Source organism: Choloepus didactylus, chromosome 8, assembly GCF_015220235.1.
Source record: "Choloepus didactylus isolate mChoDid1 chromosome 8, mChoDid1.pri, whole genome shotgun sequence".
Taxonomy (NCBI): Eukaryota; Metazoa; Chordata; class Mammalia; order Pilosa; family Megalonychidae; genus Choloepus; species Choloepus didactylus.
Window position 1 is genome coordinate 84368765 of NC_051314.1, and position 16595 is coordinate 84385359.

The following is a 16595-nucleotide window of genomic DNA, read 5'->3' on the forward strand; positions in this document are numbered from 1 at the left end:
TTAATAGAAGAATTATTATTATTATTATTTTTTTTTTACCAGTTGTAACAAAGGTATCACACTAATGCAGGGTGTTAATAATAGGGGGGTATATGGGAACTCTGTATTTTTTGCATGATTTTTCTGTAAACCTACAACTTCTCTAATAAAAAGTAGATTTTGATATTTAAAAGTAATCACTGAAGAAATTAATAGGTGGGAAACACAGGTCTACTTTCAGTTAATTTTCAGATTAAGGCAAAGCAAAACAAAAAACAAACCAAAAAAAACAACAACCAAAAAAAAAAAAAAACCAGTTGTTTTAGCTGGGTGAAAGTAAAAAAAAAAGATGAGAAAAAAATAATTATTTCTCCTTTGCTACATGGGTCTCCAAAGTTCAAGGGAAGTATGAAGTTTTAATACCAATTTAGTCACCTTTTTCTTGTTTGAATAATTAATTTTATAGATTAATCATGGCAATATTTATCCCAGTTTGGCTTCCCTCTTTGACCCAGCAAGCTTTGCAGTCACCTCTCCTCACAGTTATCTCAGAAGGCCTTAAAAACACAAACTTTTAGCATGGCCTCAAGACAATAAGCTTTAGAAAGTAGGTGTTATAAGGCTTCAATATAGTCACATTATATATTTCTAAATAAAATAAACTATTTGGGGGTATCTATGCCACAGTTCTTTACTCTTGCTGTAGAAATTAAGTATCAATATTTTAAAATTTCTTTAACTAGAATTTAATAAGCAAATACTTATTTCTCCAAATGTCCTTTGAGAATCAATAGCAAGATGGTAATTTAAAAGAATAATAAATCATACAAATGTTTTAAAATAAAATCTAACTTAGGAAACATTGTTGAATAATTTAACAAAATAACAGGTTTCATTTTAATTATAACTTTATTATTTGGGATTATACAAATAAAGTATTTATTATAAAGTATTATACAAATAAAATATTTAACTGAATATTTTATACAAATCCTAGGTAAGGATCCAAATACAAAATTGTGATTATAAAGTAAAACAGTTCACTACAGATACATCAACAAAGCATGTGATTCAGTGTCAAATTTACAATCACATATCTAAGATGTCACAATCCTATTATTCCCCAAAACTGCTAATATGAGAACTGTAAAATGGGCAATCAATTGCTAAAAGAATAAATTATTTTCATTATGTAGAACATGGAAAAGGACACGATGCAAAATAAAGTAACTAAATTCTTTAGAATTTCTTTATGTAGTTGTTAGGAAGACAACAGAAATTAAGCCTATAAGGACCTGCCCAAATAGAATATTTATATTGAATATGCTTTTACCACTTGCTTCATTGAAGTGATCTGTCAACCATTTTTTGTAGAAGGCTGGCCCACAATAGACACCAGGAAAATCTTTTCGGCCACAGCCATGTCCATAACTTGTAATTCCCATTAAAAAATATCGTCTATCTTCTGGTAAGTAGCACATTAATGGTCCACCACTATCACCCTATCAGAAAAGCCCCCAAACAGTGTTAGTTACTTATAGTATTCTTTAAGCAACAGTAAAGCTGGAATAAATTAATTACATTAATAGACATTTGTATAAATATACATTTTCAGTATACCTCCAGGTTATAAAGATCCATGGATTTTGAGTTTAATTTTCCAACTCAAACAGGAGTTGGCCTGGTACTTGGAGGAATCATATACATGGTGGACAAACTTCCCATTTGTGTTTGAAATGGTGGAAATGGAATACCATAATCAAATTGTTTGGATTTTTAAACACAATTACTCAGGAGAAATTTATTTTAGGAAGTATGTAAAATATTATGAAATACTGGTTACTATAATACTTCTGTTGCTTAATATTGCATGTGAAAGGCATAACTTTAAGATGTATGAAGGATTCTTTTAGGTGTATCTGTGTGTGTGTTTTGCTAACTAGAATCAAGGCGTAAACTGGCATGTTTCAAGAGATGGCATCTTTCTAAATGTTAATATTGGCTAGCTGTAGGATAACAGGAATAAATAAGCTAAGCCCCTCAATAGCATTATACATTATAAGTTTGTATCATAGCTTATGCAAGACTGTTAATATACCTAAACACCATTACTAAGGATAGTTAATACACTCAAAACAATGACTCTGAGATAACTGTTTCAGTGCCTAAAAGTTATAGACTATGTTTCAAAGCAAGCATTGAATAATTATTTTTTGATGATGAGAATATTCTACCTAGAAATGCAATTCAATTAGATTGTTTTCTTTACTATTTACCCAGCAAGATTTTAAGGAAAAGGACATAAGAAAGATAAATTCTGAATTGCAGAAATGTAGGTAGGAAAAGATCAGAGCATGGCATACTGTTTGGGAGCGAAGGACTGGTGGATTTCGAAGGAGTGAAGAAAAGAAGGAGAAAGATTCAAAATGCACAAGCAATAAGACAAAAACATATAAATTGGAGTTCATAAAAATTAAAAACTTTTGTGCTGCAAACATAACCATCAAGAAAGTGACTGGACAATGAATAGAATGGGAGAAAATATTTGCAAATAATATATCCGATAGGGGACTTGTATCCTGAATATATGAAGAACACTTATGACTCAATAATAAAAAATATAACCTAATTTTTAAAATGGGTAAAGGATCCAAATAAATATTTTTCCAAAGATATACAAATAGCCAATAAGTACACAAAGAGATGCTTAATCCATATAATGATATATTACTTGGCAAAAAATAAATGAAGTGCTGATTCATGCTATAACATGGATGAACCTTGAAAACATTATGTGAAGTGAAACAAAGCCAGTCATAAGAGAAGAAATATTGAATTAATTCATTTCTATGAAATGTCCAGAATCAGCAAATCTATAGAGATTAGTGGCTGCCTAGGGCTGAGGGTGGGTAAGGAGAGTATGGGGAGCGACTGTTAATGGGTACAGGATTTCTTTTTTGAGGTGACAAAAATGTTGTCAAATTAGAAGTAGTGATGGTTGCACAAATCTTTGCATATACTAAACATCAATAAATACACTTTTAGTGGATGAATTTTGTGATATGTGAATTATATTGCAGTAAAGCTGTTAAAAAATAAACATTCATGGCAAATTTTGCCTAAGGTTAACCCTGATTGTAGAAATCTTGGAATCAGGAAAGCAAGAGGATTTGGATTGTTAGAATGGTTTGAAAGGAAGAGACATAATTTAGCATATTTAGCCCTCATAATTAATATTTCATCAGGAAAGTGATCAAAAGCCTTGCTCAAGTTCCCTTCTTGCCTTAGAAAATATTTAAGTAAAATTATTTGGTCTTACCCTGCATGAATCAAAAACTCCATCTTCATCACCTGCACAAAATGAGGTGTTAGTAACTGCTCCCGCATAACTCTTCTCAGCATTACAAATGTTTCTAGAAATATAATGCACTTCTGCTTGGTGTAAGATCTCTGTAACATTACCTATTAAAAAAAGGACCGAAAAATTATTTCAGTGAGCAGTTATTTTGACAGTGATTTAAAATATTGGTACTTAATAGATTTATCTTTCAAAGTGACTGATTCAGCATTATGCAGAATTGTATCTATGTATATATGTATGTATGCATGCATGCCTAGGATGACTCTAGAAAAATGATCATCAAACGGTAATGATACCAGCAATGAAAAATATGAAAAGGAAATAAAACAATTCTATTTATAAAAGCTACTAAGAGAATGAAGTATCGAGGAATAAGTTTAACCAAGGATTAAAAGGCTCGTATGCAGAAAACCACAAATCATTATTGAAAAAAACTGAAGAAAACCTATATAAATTGAAAGATATTCTGTGCTTATGAATTGGAAGACTGAATATCTTTAAAATATCGGTACTACCCAGAGTTATCTACAGATTCAACATAATTCCAATCAAAATTCCAACAGCCTTCATCACAGAAATAGAAAAGTTAATCATGAAATTCTTATGAAAGGGCAAGGGACACCAAATAGCTAAAATCATGATGAAAAAGAACAAAGTTGAAGGACTCATACTTTCTAATTTCAAACCTTATTAAAAAGCTGTAGTAATCAAAACAGCATGGTACTAGCACAAGGACAGGCATATAGACCAATGGAATTGAATTCAGAGCACAGAAATAAACTCACATATCTATGGAGTTTTTTTTTTTTTTATAACTACAACAGTTGTAGGCTTACAGAAACATCAAGAAGGGAGTACAGAGTTCCCATTTACCCTTCTCTCTCATACACAATTTCTGTACTATTAACATTTTTAAATGCAATTTTATTGAGATATATAACATACAGTCCTTCAAAGTTTACAGTCAGTTGTTCATAGTATCATCATAGTTGTGTATTCATCACCACAATCAATCTTTGAATGTTTTCATTACTCCAAAAAATAAAATAAAAATTAAAATAAAAAAGAACATCCGAAACAATCCATTCCTCTCCTCACCCATTGTTCATTTACTTTTAACACTCATTCATTGTTTTTTTAACTTTATCAAAAAATTAAGAAACAATTAAAAAACATTTCATGTTCTTTTGTTGTATGTTTTTCTTTTTTGTTTTTCTTTGTTTTTTTTTTTTTTGTTTTTAATTTTTTTTTCCATACAGTTGATTTAAAAAGGAAGAACAGGTTAAACAAAAAAAACAAACAAAAAAAAAAAACAGGAAAAAAAATATGTAGTGCCCCCTTGAGGAGCCTGTGGAGAATGCAGGGGTATTGGCCTACCCCACCTCAATGGTTGCTAACATGACCACAGACATAGGGAACTGGTGGTTTGATGGGTTGAGCCCTCTACCATAGGTTTACCCTTGGGAAGACTGTTGTTGTAAAGGAGAGGCTAGGCCTCCCTATAATTGTGCCTAAGAGCCTCCTCCCGAATGCCTCTTTGTTGCTCAGATGTGGCCCTCTCTCTCTAGCTAAGCCAACTTGAAAGGTGAAATCACTGCCCTCCCCCCTACGTGGGATCAGACACCCAGGGGAGTGAATCTCCCTGGCAACGTGGAATATGACTCCCGGGGAGGAATGTAGACCTGGCATCGTGGGACGGAGAACATCTTCCTGACCAAAATGGGGATGTGAAAGTAAATGAAATAAGCTTCAGTAGCAGAGAGATTCCAAAAGGAGCCGAGAGGTCACTCTGGTGGACACTCTTACGCACACTTTAGACAACCCTTTTTAGGTTCTAAAGAATTGGGGTACCTGGTGGTGGATACCTGAAACTATCAAACTACAACCCAGAACCCATGAATCTCGAAGACAATTGTATAAAAATGTAGCTTATGAGGAGTGACAATGGGATTGGGAAAACCATAAGGACCACACTCCACTTTGTCTAGTTTATGGATGGATGAGTAGAAAAATAGGGGAAGGAAACAAACAAACAAACAGACAAAGGTACCCAGTGTTCTTTTTTACTTCAATTGCTCTTTTTCACTTTAATTATTATTCTTGTTATTTTTGTGTGTGTGCTAATGAAGGTGTCAGGGATTGATTTGGGTGATGAATGTACAACTATGTAATGGTACTGTGAACAATCGAATGTACGATTTGTTTTGTATGGCTGTGTGGTATGTGAATATATCTCAATAAAATGAAGATAAAAAAAGTAAAAAAAAAAAAAGAAGTCAGGCTGGTGTGTAGTAATGGCAGGGAGCCCAAGAAGGCCTTCGAGGGGGACAGTGATGTTTTGTTTCTTGATCTGGGTGCTGGTTATACGGGTGGGTTCCATTTGCTCAAATTCATTGAACTGTACACTCTGATGCATGTGCTTTTCTGTATTTATTTTGTTTTCCAATAAAAAGTTCTAAAAAAAAAAACATTTCAAACAAAACCAGAAACAAAGGAAAAAGAAAAAATAAATAATCTAAAATACTACATTGCTTCCAACATGTTCCTACCCTACCCCAAGAAAATTAACAAGCCATAATCGAACAAAGGAATAAAAAAAACAGATAACCTAGAATAACTACATTTCTGTGAACTTGTTCCTACCATACGCCCCAGAAATTAACAAACCATAGTCATTCCTGAGCATTCCCATAACAGTAAGTTTACCCTCCATTACTTATATGTTCTTACTAGATTATCGTTCCCCTTTCACTATTTGCTGTCAATCGCTAGGTCCCCTACATTTTAAGTTTGAGGCATTCCCATTTATCTACTTCTTCTTTTGTTGCTTGTGCTTTGGGTGTAAGGTCTAAGAAGTGACCTCCTAATACAAGGTCTCAAAGATGTTTCCCTACATTATATTCTAGGAGTTTTATGGTACTGTCCTTTATATTGAGGTCTTTAATCCATTTTGAGTTAATTTTTGTGTAGGGTGTGAGATAGGGGTCCTCTAACATTCTTCTGGATGTGGATATCCAATTCTCCCAGCCCCATTTGTTGAATAGAGTATGTCCCATTTCAGTGGTTTTGGGAGCCTTATCAATGATCACTCAACCATAGATCTGGGAGTCTATCTCTGAATTCTCAATTTGATTCCATTGATCAATATGTCTATCTTTGTGGTGGTACCATGCTGTTTTGACTACTGTGGCTTTATAATAAGCTTCAAAGTCAGGAAGTGTAAATCCTCCTACTTCGTTTTTCTTTTTTAGGATGTTTTTAGCATATTGAAGCATCTTTCCCTTCCAAATAAATTTGATAACTAGCTTTTCCAAGTTTGCAAAGTAGGTTGTTAGAATTTTGATAGGAATTGCATTGAATCTGTAGATGAGTTTGGGTGAAATTGACATCTTAATGACATTTAGCCTTCTATCCACGAACATGGAATATTTTTCCATCTTTTAAGGTCCCTTTCTGTTTCTTTTAGTAGAGTTGTGTAGTTTTCTTTTTATAGGACTTTTACATTTTTGGTTAAGTTTATTCCTAGGTACTTGATTTTTTTTAGTTGCTATTGAAAATGGTATCTTCTTGCATGTCTCTTCACTTTGTTCATTTCTAGCATATAAAACATTACTGACTTATGTGCCTTAATCTTGTATCCCACTACTTTGCTAAATTTATTAGCTCCAGTAGCTGTATCATTGATTTCTCAGGGTTTTCCAATATAAGATCATATCATCTGCAAATAATGACAGTTTTACCTCTATATTCCCAATTTGGATGCTGTTCCAGTTTGCTAATGCTGCCTTTTCTCAAAAAAACAGAAATGGATTGGCTTTTATAAAGGGGGTTTATTTGGTTACACAGTTACAGTCTGAAGGCCATAAAGTGTCCAAGGTAAGGCATCAACAATCGGGTATCTTCACTGGAGGTGGCCAATGGCATCTGGAAACCTTTGTTAGCTGGGAAGGCATGTGGTTTGTGTCTGCTCCAAGTTCTGGTTTCAAAATGGCTTTCTCCCAGGACATTCCTCTCTAGGCTGCAGCTCTTCTTCAAAATGTCACTCTCAGTTACTCTTGGGGCATTTGTCTTCTCTTAGCTTCTCCAGAGCAAGAGTCTGCTTTCCATGGCCATCTTCAAACTATCTCTCATCAGCAGCCACTCAACTTCCGTGCATTCTTCAAAGTGTCCCTCTTGGCTGTAGCAAGGTCACTCCTGTCTGAGCTTATGTAGTGCTCTAGTAAACTAATCAAGGGGCATGCTAAGTGGGCGGGGCCACACCTCCATGGAAATTATCTAATCGGAGTTATCACCTACAGTTGGGTGGGTTGCAACTCCATGGAAACACTCAAAGAATCAATCTAATCAACACTAATACATTTGCCCACACAAGACTGCATCAAAGATAATGGCATTTGGGGGGACATAATACATCCAAACCAGCGCAGATGCCTTTTATTTCTTTGTCTTCTTGCCAGACTGCTCTGGCTAGCACTTCTAGCATAATGTTGAATAACAGTGGTGACAGTGGGCATCCTTGTCTCATTCCTGATCTTAGAGGGAAGGCTTTTAGTCTCTAGTCATTGAGTACTATGCTGGTTGTGGGTTTTGCATATATGCCCTTTATCATATTGAGGAAATTTTCTTCAGTTCCCACCTTTTGAAGTATTTTTATCAAAAAAAGGATGCTGGATTTTGTCAAATGCTTTTTCAGCATCTATTGAGATGATCATTTGATTTTTCCCTTTTGATTTGATAATGTGTTATATTACACTGATTAATTTTCTTATGTTGAACCATCCTTGCATGCCTGGAATGAACCCCACTTGGTTATGGTGTATGATTTTTTTAAATGTGTCTTTGGATTCAATTTGCAAGTATTTTGTTGAGAATTTTTGCATCTACATTCATGAGGGAGATTGGCCTGTAGTTTTCCTTTCTGTTAACATCTTTATCTGGTTTTGATATTAGAGTGATGTTGGCTTCATAAAATGAGTTAGGTAGTGTTCCATTTTCTTCAACATTTTGAAAAAATTTAAGTAAGATTGATGTCAGTTCTTTTTGGAAAGTTTGGTAGATTTCCCCTGTGAAGCCATCTGGCCCTGGGTATTTTTTTGTGGGAAACTTTTTGATGGCTGATTGGATTTCTTTGCTTGTGATTGGTTTATTGAGGTCTTCTGTTTCTTCTCTGGTCAGTCTAGGTTGTTCATGTGTTTCCAGGAAATTGTCCATTTCCTCTACATTATCTGGTTTGTTGGCATACAGTTGTTCATAGTATCCTCTTATAATTTTTAAAATTTCTTTGGGCTCCACATTAATGTCACCTTTCTCATTTATTATTTTGTTTATTTGGGTCTTCTCTCTTTTTGATTTTGTCTGTCTAGCTAGGGGCTTGTCAGTCTTGATCTTCTCAAAGAATCAACTTCTGGTTTTATTTATTGTTTTTTGTTCTCTATGTCATTTATTTCTGCTTTAATCCATGTTATTTCTTTTCTTCTTAATTTAGGATTAGTCTGCTGTTCATTTTCTAGCTTCTTCGATTGTTCTGTGAGTTCTTTTATTTTAGCTCTTTCTTCCTTTTAATGTATGCATTTAGAGCTATAAATTTCCCCCTCAGTACTGCCTTTGCTGTGTTCCATAAGTTTTGATATGTTGTACTCTCGTTTTCATTTGTCTCTATATATTTAGCAATTTCCTTGCTTTGATTAATTGCTCTAAGTACTGTGTTGCCTTTGTTTTTTTGATTTGTGTGTTTGGATTATTATCCATATCTTCTGGTTTCCTAATATGCTTTAAAATTTTCTGTTGTTTTTGGCCTCTTGGCTTCTCCTGATAGGGTTCTTTTAGGATATGCAGGCTTATTTGAACAATTTTTTTATAATCTGTCATAGCTACAGCTTGGTGGAGTGTACTTTCCCTGACTTAACAGCAGATTGTGCCTCCGAGCCACCTATTACCCTCGAGCCACCTATTACCCTCAAGCCACCTATTACCCTCTTCAACTTCGTCTATTCAGTGAGTGGGGGTCCAAACTTGTTGAGGTCCAGTCAGTGCACCAAATTTCTGTGTGTAGTTGGGGCTGCCAGCCCTGATGGTGGAGGGTGTGCCCTTCGCAGTTAGGCAGGGAAGATGGCTTTAAGACCCAGAACTCCCAGCCATTCCCAGAGTCTTAAAGCTGTTGCACAAGTCCAACCCTTCAACTCAGATTCCCCACAGTCTCTTTCTGCCCTGGGCTCACAAGTACCCCTGGGATTGGCGTAGGGCCCTTAAGACTTCTGTGCAAGTACTCCTCTAAACTGTGTACTGCGCGAGCCTCTGCGGAGTAATACTGCGCAATGTCACAGTTGAGCGGGATCCATAAGGGGAGCTCTCGACCATGACACTGCGAAGGGGCATCTTCCAGCCCACTTAAAGTGTCTGTACAGGGTGTGGTAACTGCCCACTTCTGTGATCCTCTGCTTGCTGCAGTGGGTCATTCCAGGTTCTGGGACAATTAGCTGTGGGTGTGCAAAAGGCTATCATCCACGCCAGATACTTAGGCGGATGCCTAAGTGTGGAAGGCACTCCCCACTATGCTTGACTGCATGGCTCTCTCTGCTGGACCTGCAGCCACTTTTAAGGTTTTAAAACTAACTTGCCTCCAAATGCTGACCCAAGGTTTCTCCCGACCGTGGTGTGGCTGCTGTTTCCATAGCAGACTCACTCACTCGATTCTGAACACAGACTCTCAATTTCACCAAGTGCACAGTCACTGTGGATATAACAGACCTTGTCTAGCCAGTACAACCCTGGAACTGGTATTCTGGAGCACTTTCTGTCTTTTATCTAGTGTTTTTCATGGAGAAGTATTTTGCTCTGTCTCTCCTAATCCGCCATCTTGGATCCTCCCTCGTACTATTAACATGTGATATTAGTGTGTTATCTTTGTTAAAATTCATAAAAGAATATTATTATACTACTAACTTCAGTGCACTGGTTGCATTGTATTGTACAATTCTGTGTGTGTGATAATTTATATACAACCTAAAATTTTCCTTTTCTTCCCTTTTTGAATACACAATTCAGTGGTGTTAATTACATACACAAAGTTGTGCCTCCACCATCATCCATTGCCAAAATTTTTCTATTACCACAAACAGAAAGTCCATAACAATTAAACATTAACTCCTCATTCTCCTCCCCCACTTGGCCCTTGGTAACCTGTACTCTAGTTTCTGACTCTACAAATTTGCTTATTCTAATTAATTCATACCAGTGAGATCATGCAATATTTGTCCCTTTGTGTGTGGCTTATTTAATTCAGCACGATGTCTTCAAGGTTCATCCATGTTGTCACATGCATCAGAACTTCATTTTCTTTCTTATAGCTGAACAGTATTCCATCCTTTGTATATACCACATTTTGTTTATTCATTCTTCTCTTGATGGACATTTGGGTTGCTTCCACCTTTTGGCAATTGTGAATAATGCCATGAGGAATATGGTGTGCAAATGTTTGAGTCCTTGCTTTCAATTCTTTTCAGTGTATACCTAACAAGTGAGATTGTCAGGCCATATGATAATTCTCTACTTTCTGAGGAATGGCCATACTGTTTTCCACAGTGGCTGCCTCATTTTACATTCCCACCAACAATGTATGAGTATTCCTATTTTTCCACATCCTCCAGCACTTACTTTCTGCTTTTTAATAGCAGCCGTTCTCATGGGTGTGAGATAGTATTGAATTTACCTGATGGCTAATAATGTTGAGCATCTTATGTGCTTTTTGGCCATTTGTATATATTTTCTGGAGAAATATCTATTCAAGTTCTTTTTTTTCCCCATTTTAAATTGGGTTGTGTCTATTTGTTGTTGAGTTGTAGAATTTCTTTATAAATTTTGCATATTAAACCCTTATCAGATATATGGTTTGCAAATATTTTCTCCTATTCTGTAGATTTTTTTTATTTCCTTAATAAAGTCCTTTGCATAAAAGTTTTTCATTTTGATATAGTCCCATTTATCTATTTTTTTCTTTTTGTTGCTCATGCTTTTGGTGTAAAATCTAAGAAACCATTGCCTAACACATGGTCCTGAAGATGTTTCCCTGTGTTTCTTATGGGAGTTTTATAGTTTTAATTATTATCTGTATGTCTTTGATCCATTTTGAATTAATTTTTGTATACAGTAAGGGTCCACAATTGGCTATCCAGTTCTCCCAGCACCATTTGTTGAAGACACTTTTCTTTCACCATTGAGTGGATCTGGCAAAGATCAGTTGGCCAAAAGTATGGGGGTTTATTGTTGAACTCTCAATTTGATTACATTGGTCTATATGTCTCTCCTTGTGCCGGTACCATGCTGTTTTAATCACTAGTTTTGTAAAAAGTTTTTAACAATTTTTTATTAGGGAAATTGTGAGTTTACAGAACAGTCATGCATAAAATACAGGATTCCCCTACACCACTCCACCACCAACACTTGCATTGGTGTGGAAAATTTGTTACAATTGATGGTAGCACTTTTTCGGTAATTCTCTATTTTTTAACAGAAGTGTAATTTTTAAAATCAGAAAGTGGAAGAACTCCAACTTTGTTCTTTTTCAAGGTGTTTCTGGCAATTCATGCTGCTTACCCTTCTACATGAATTTGATAATTGGATTTACATTTCTGTGAAGATGTCTGTTGGAATATTTATTGGAATTGTATTAGATGTATATACTGCTCTGGGTAGAATTGACATGTTAACAATATTAGTCTTCCAAAACAGAATGAACTTAAGTTCTTTCAGAAATGTTTGTAATTTTCCATGTACAATTCTGTTACATCCTTGGTTAAATTTGTTCCTAAGATATTTGGCTCTTTTAGCTGCTATTATAAAAGTAATTTTTTTCTTCATTTCCTCTTCTGATTGTTCATTGCTAGTGTATAGAAACACCACACTAATTTGTGCATGTTGATCTTGTACCTTGCTAATTTGTTAAATTTGTTTATTAGCTCTATTAGCTTTTGTTTTAGTTTGCTAAAGCTGCTGGATTGCAATATACTAGAAATTGATTGGCTTTTACAATAGGGATTTATTAACTTACAATTTACAGTTCTTAGGCCAAGAAAATGTCAACTCAAGGCATCAACAAGATGATACCTGGACTCTAAAGTCAGGCTATCAGTATCCGGAACACCTCTGTCACATGGGAAGGCACATGGTGACGTTTGCTGGTTCTTCTCTCCCAGGTTTCATTCCTTTTAACTTCTGGCTTCAGTGGCTCCCTCTCTCAGCTTCTCTAGTGCTCTTCTCTGTGAGTTTCTCTTAATTTCATCTCTTAGCTTCTGTATGTGTTTTATCCTCTTATATGGTACTCCAGTAAGCAGATTAAGACCCACCTTGAATGGGGCAGGTCACATCTCAATTGAAATAACCTAATCAAAAGGTCCGACCCACAATAGGTCTGCACCCACAGGAATGGATTAAAAGAACATGACCTTTTCTTGGGCACATGACAGCCTCAAATTACCATACCTTTGTTGTGGATATTTCAGGATTTTCCATGTATAGGATCATGTCATCTGCAAATAGGGAGAGTTTTACTTCTTTTTTTTTTTTTTTTCCTATTTGGATGCATTTTAGTTCTTTTACTTGCCTAATTGCTCTGAGTGCAATTTCCAGTATGAAGCTGAATAACAGTGGCAGTCAATTTCCATTGGAGGAAAAGCGTTTAGCATTTCACCACTGAGTATGGTGTCAGCTGTGGATTTTTCATATATGCCCTTTATATGTTAAGGATATTTCCTTCTATTCCTAGTTTTCTGAGTGTCTTTATCAGGGTATTGAATTTTGTTAAATGTCTTTTATGTGACAATTAAAATGATTATGGTGTTTTTTGTTCTAACAATGTGATGTATTAAATTAATTGATTTACTTAAGTTGAACAACCCTGAACACCTGGGGTAAATCCCACTTGATCATGGTGTATAATTCTTTCAATGTGCTGTTGGATTCAGTTTGCTAGTTATTTTGTTGAGGAATTTTGCATTGACATTCATTAGGAATATTGGTCTATAAATTTATGGCCACTTGATTTTGACAAGGGAGTCAAATTCCCTCAAGCGGGAAATAACAGTCTCTTCAACAAACTGTGCTGGGAAAACTGAATATTCACATGCAAAATATGAAAGTGGACCTCTACCTCACACCTTATACAAAAGTTAACTCAAGTTGGATCAGTTACATAAATATAAGTTCTAAATTTATGAAACTCTTAGAAAAAATATATGGAAATATCATTAGCACCATGTATTATTAGGCAACTCAGATTTTATACCTAAAGCATGAGCAACAAACTCTTTGATATTAGTTATTTAGTAGTGGGTTTTGAATTTTCCAAATGCAAGGTTTTTAAATTTTGACTTTTGTTTTTTTGCAGCTTTATTGAGGCTTAGTTTACATAACATAAAAATTCACAAATTGTAAGCGCATAGTTGTTATTTCTATTAAGTTTACACAGGGTGCAACCAGCACCACAATCCAGTTTTATCCTAAAAAGTCCTCCTGTGCCCATTTTCAGTTTCTACTCCCAGCCCTAGATTCAGGAAATGATTCTTGCTCACTGCCTTATAGGTTTGCCTTTCCTAGAATTTTACATAAATGGATTCACACAGTTTTTAGTCTTCTGTATCTGGCTTTCCTCACTTAGCATAATGTCTTAGAGGTGGTACTCATCCATAATTGTTCCCTTTTTTATTGTTGAACAGTATTTTATTGAAGGGATATATTTTATTTTGTGTATCTGTTTACTACTTGGTGAGCATTTAATTGCTTGCAGTTTGGGGTATTATGAATAAGGCTACTATGAACTCAAATGTACAAGTCTTTGTGTGGACATGTTTTCATTTTTCTTTGATAGATACTTACAAGTATAGAGAAAAGAATGGGAGAAATTGAGCAGGGTCTCGGGGAACTAATTGACAGCATGAAGCACACAAACATTCATGTCATGGGTGTTCCAGAAGGAGAAGTGAAGGGGAAAGGGGTGTAAGGAATATTTGAGGAAATAATGGCCAAGAATTTCCCAACTCTTATGAAAGGGATTAATATCCAGGTCCAAGAAGCACAACATACTCAAAACCAAATAAATCCAAATAGGCCTACTCTAGGACACGTACTAATCAGAATGTCAAATACTAAAGAGAGAATTCTGAAAGCAGCAAGAGAAAAGCAATTTATTACATTCAAGGGTTGCCCAATAAGACAAAGCACTGATTTCTCATCAGAACCATGAAGGTAAGAAGGCAGTGATATGATATATTCAACATACTGAAAGAGAAAAACTGCCAGCCAGGAATCGTCTATTCAGCAAAACTGTCTCTCAAAAGTGGAGGAGATGCAAATTTCCCTGGCAACATGGGACATAGCTCCTGGGGATGAACCTGGACCTGGCATCAAGGGACTGAGAAAGACTTTTGGACCCAAAGGGGGAAAAGAAATGAAACAAAATAAAGTTTCAGTGGCTGAGAGATTTCAAGAGGACATTCTGGAAGTTATTCTTATGCAATACACAGACACCCCTTTTTAGTTTTTAGTGTATTGGAACAGCTAGAAGGAAATACCTGAAACTGTTGAACTGCAACCCACTAGCCTTGATTCTTGAAGATGATCATATAACTAACTATATAGCTTACATGGTGTGTCCATGTGATTGTGAAAACCTTGTGGCTCCCACTCCCTTCATCCAGTGTATGGACAGATGAGTAGAAAAATGGGGACAAAATGTAAATGAATAACAGGGAGGGATGGGGGAATGGGATGTTTGGGGTATTCTTTTTTACTTGAATTTTTATTCTTATTCTTATTTTTTGTGATAATGAAAATGTTCAAAAATTGATTGTGGTGATGAATGCACAACTATATAATGGTACTGTGAACAACTGGTTCTACACTTTGGATGACTGCATGGTGTGCCAGTTTAGATGTATTATGCCCCCAAAATACCATGTTCTCTGAGGCAATCTTGTGGGGGCAGATGTATTAATATTGAATAGGTTGGAGTCCTTTGATGGAGTGTTTCCATGGAGATGTGACTCAATCAGCTGTGGGTGAGACATTTGATTGGATAATTTCCATGGAGGTGTTGCCCTACCCATTCAGGGTGGGTCTGAATTAAGTCACTGGAGCCATATAAAAGAGCTGACAAACAGAAGGAACCCAGAACAGCTAAGGCAGACATTTTGGAAGATGGCTGTTGAAAGCTGACACTGTGGAGAATGCTATTTTGAAACACAACCTGGGAGCAAGCAGATGCCAGCCATGTGCCTTCCCAGCTAACAGAGGCTTTCTGGATGCCAGTGGCTTTCTCCAGCGAAGGTATCCTATTGTTGATGCCTTACTTTGGACACTTTATGGCCTTAAGACTGTAACTTTGTAACCAAATAACCCCCCCCCCTTTATAAAAGCCAATCCATTTCTGGTGTTTTGCATTCCGGCAGCATTAGCAAACCAGAACATATGGTATGTGAATATATCTCAATAAAACTGAATTTATAAAAGTGAAGGAGAGTTTAAGATAGTCACAGATTAGCAGAAGCTCAGAGAGGTAATGTACCTACCCTACAAGAAATACTAAAGGGAATCCTGCAGACTGAAAGGAAAGGACAAGAGAAAGCCTTGGAGGAGAGTGTAAAAATGAAGAGTATCTGTAAAGGTAAATAAAAGGGTAAAAAGGCAAAAATGAGATATGATATATAAAATCCAAAGGATAAAATGGTTGAAGTAAGTACTGCCATTACAGTTGTAACATTGAATGTGAATGGTCCAACTCCCCAATCAAAAGACATAGACTGGCAGAACAGATAAACAAACAAACAAACAAACAAACAAAAAAGAGCCTCTCTATGCTGTCTAAAGGGGACTAAATTTAGACCCAAGGATACAAATAGGTTCAAAGTGAAAGGCTGGAAAACAGTATCAAAAACAAAAACAAAACAAAACAAAAAACCCCGCAAACAAACCCCAAAACCTAAGGTAGCTATACAATATCAGACAAGATAGACTTCAACTGCAAAGCAGTTATAAGAGACAAAGAAGGACATTACATATTAATAAAAGGGAAATCCACCAAGAAGAAATAACCATCATAAATATATATGTACCTAACCAGTGTGCCCCAAAATACATGAGGCAAACACTAGCAAAATGAAGGGAGAAGTAGATCTATCTACATTAGTAGATGGAGACTTCAATACACCACTCACATCAATAGATAAAACATCTAGACAGAGAATCAATAAGAAAACAGAGAACT

At 35.7% G+C, this 16595-nt stretch overlaps 1 protein-coding gene across 1 annotated transcript in view; it reads right to left on the reverse strand.

Moving 5' to 3' along the window:
• Nucleotides 1-1229: 1229 nt before the first annotated feature.
• TMPRSS12 (transmembrane serine protease 12) overlaps nt 1230-16595 on the reverse strand; it is a 93262-nt gene continuing 77896 nt past the window's right edge. The window contains exons 4-5 of the mRNA XM_037847438.1: nt 3299-3441; nt 1230-1481 (exon numbers count right to left, since the gene is read on the reverse strand). Of these exons, the coding sequence (XP_037703366.1) occupies nt 1230-1481; nt 3299-3441 (395 nt within the window). The remainder of the gene's footprint in view (nt 1482-3298; nt 3442-16595) is intronic.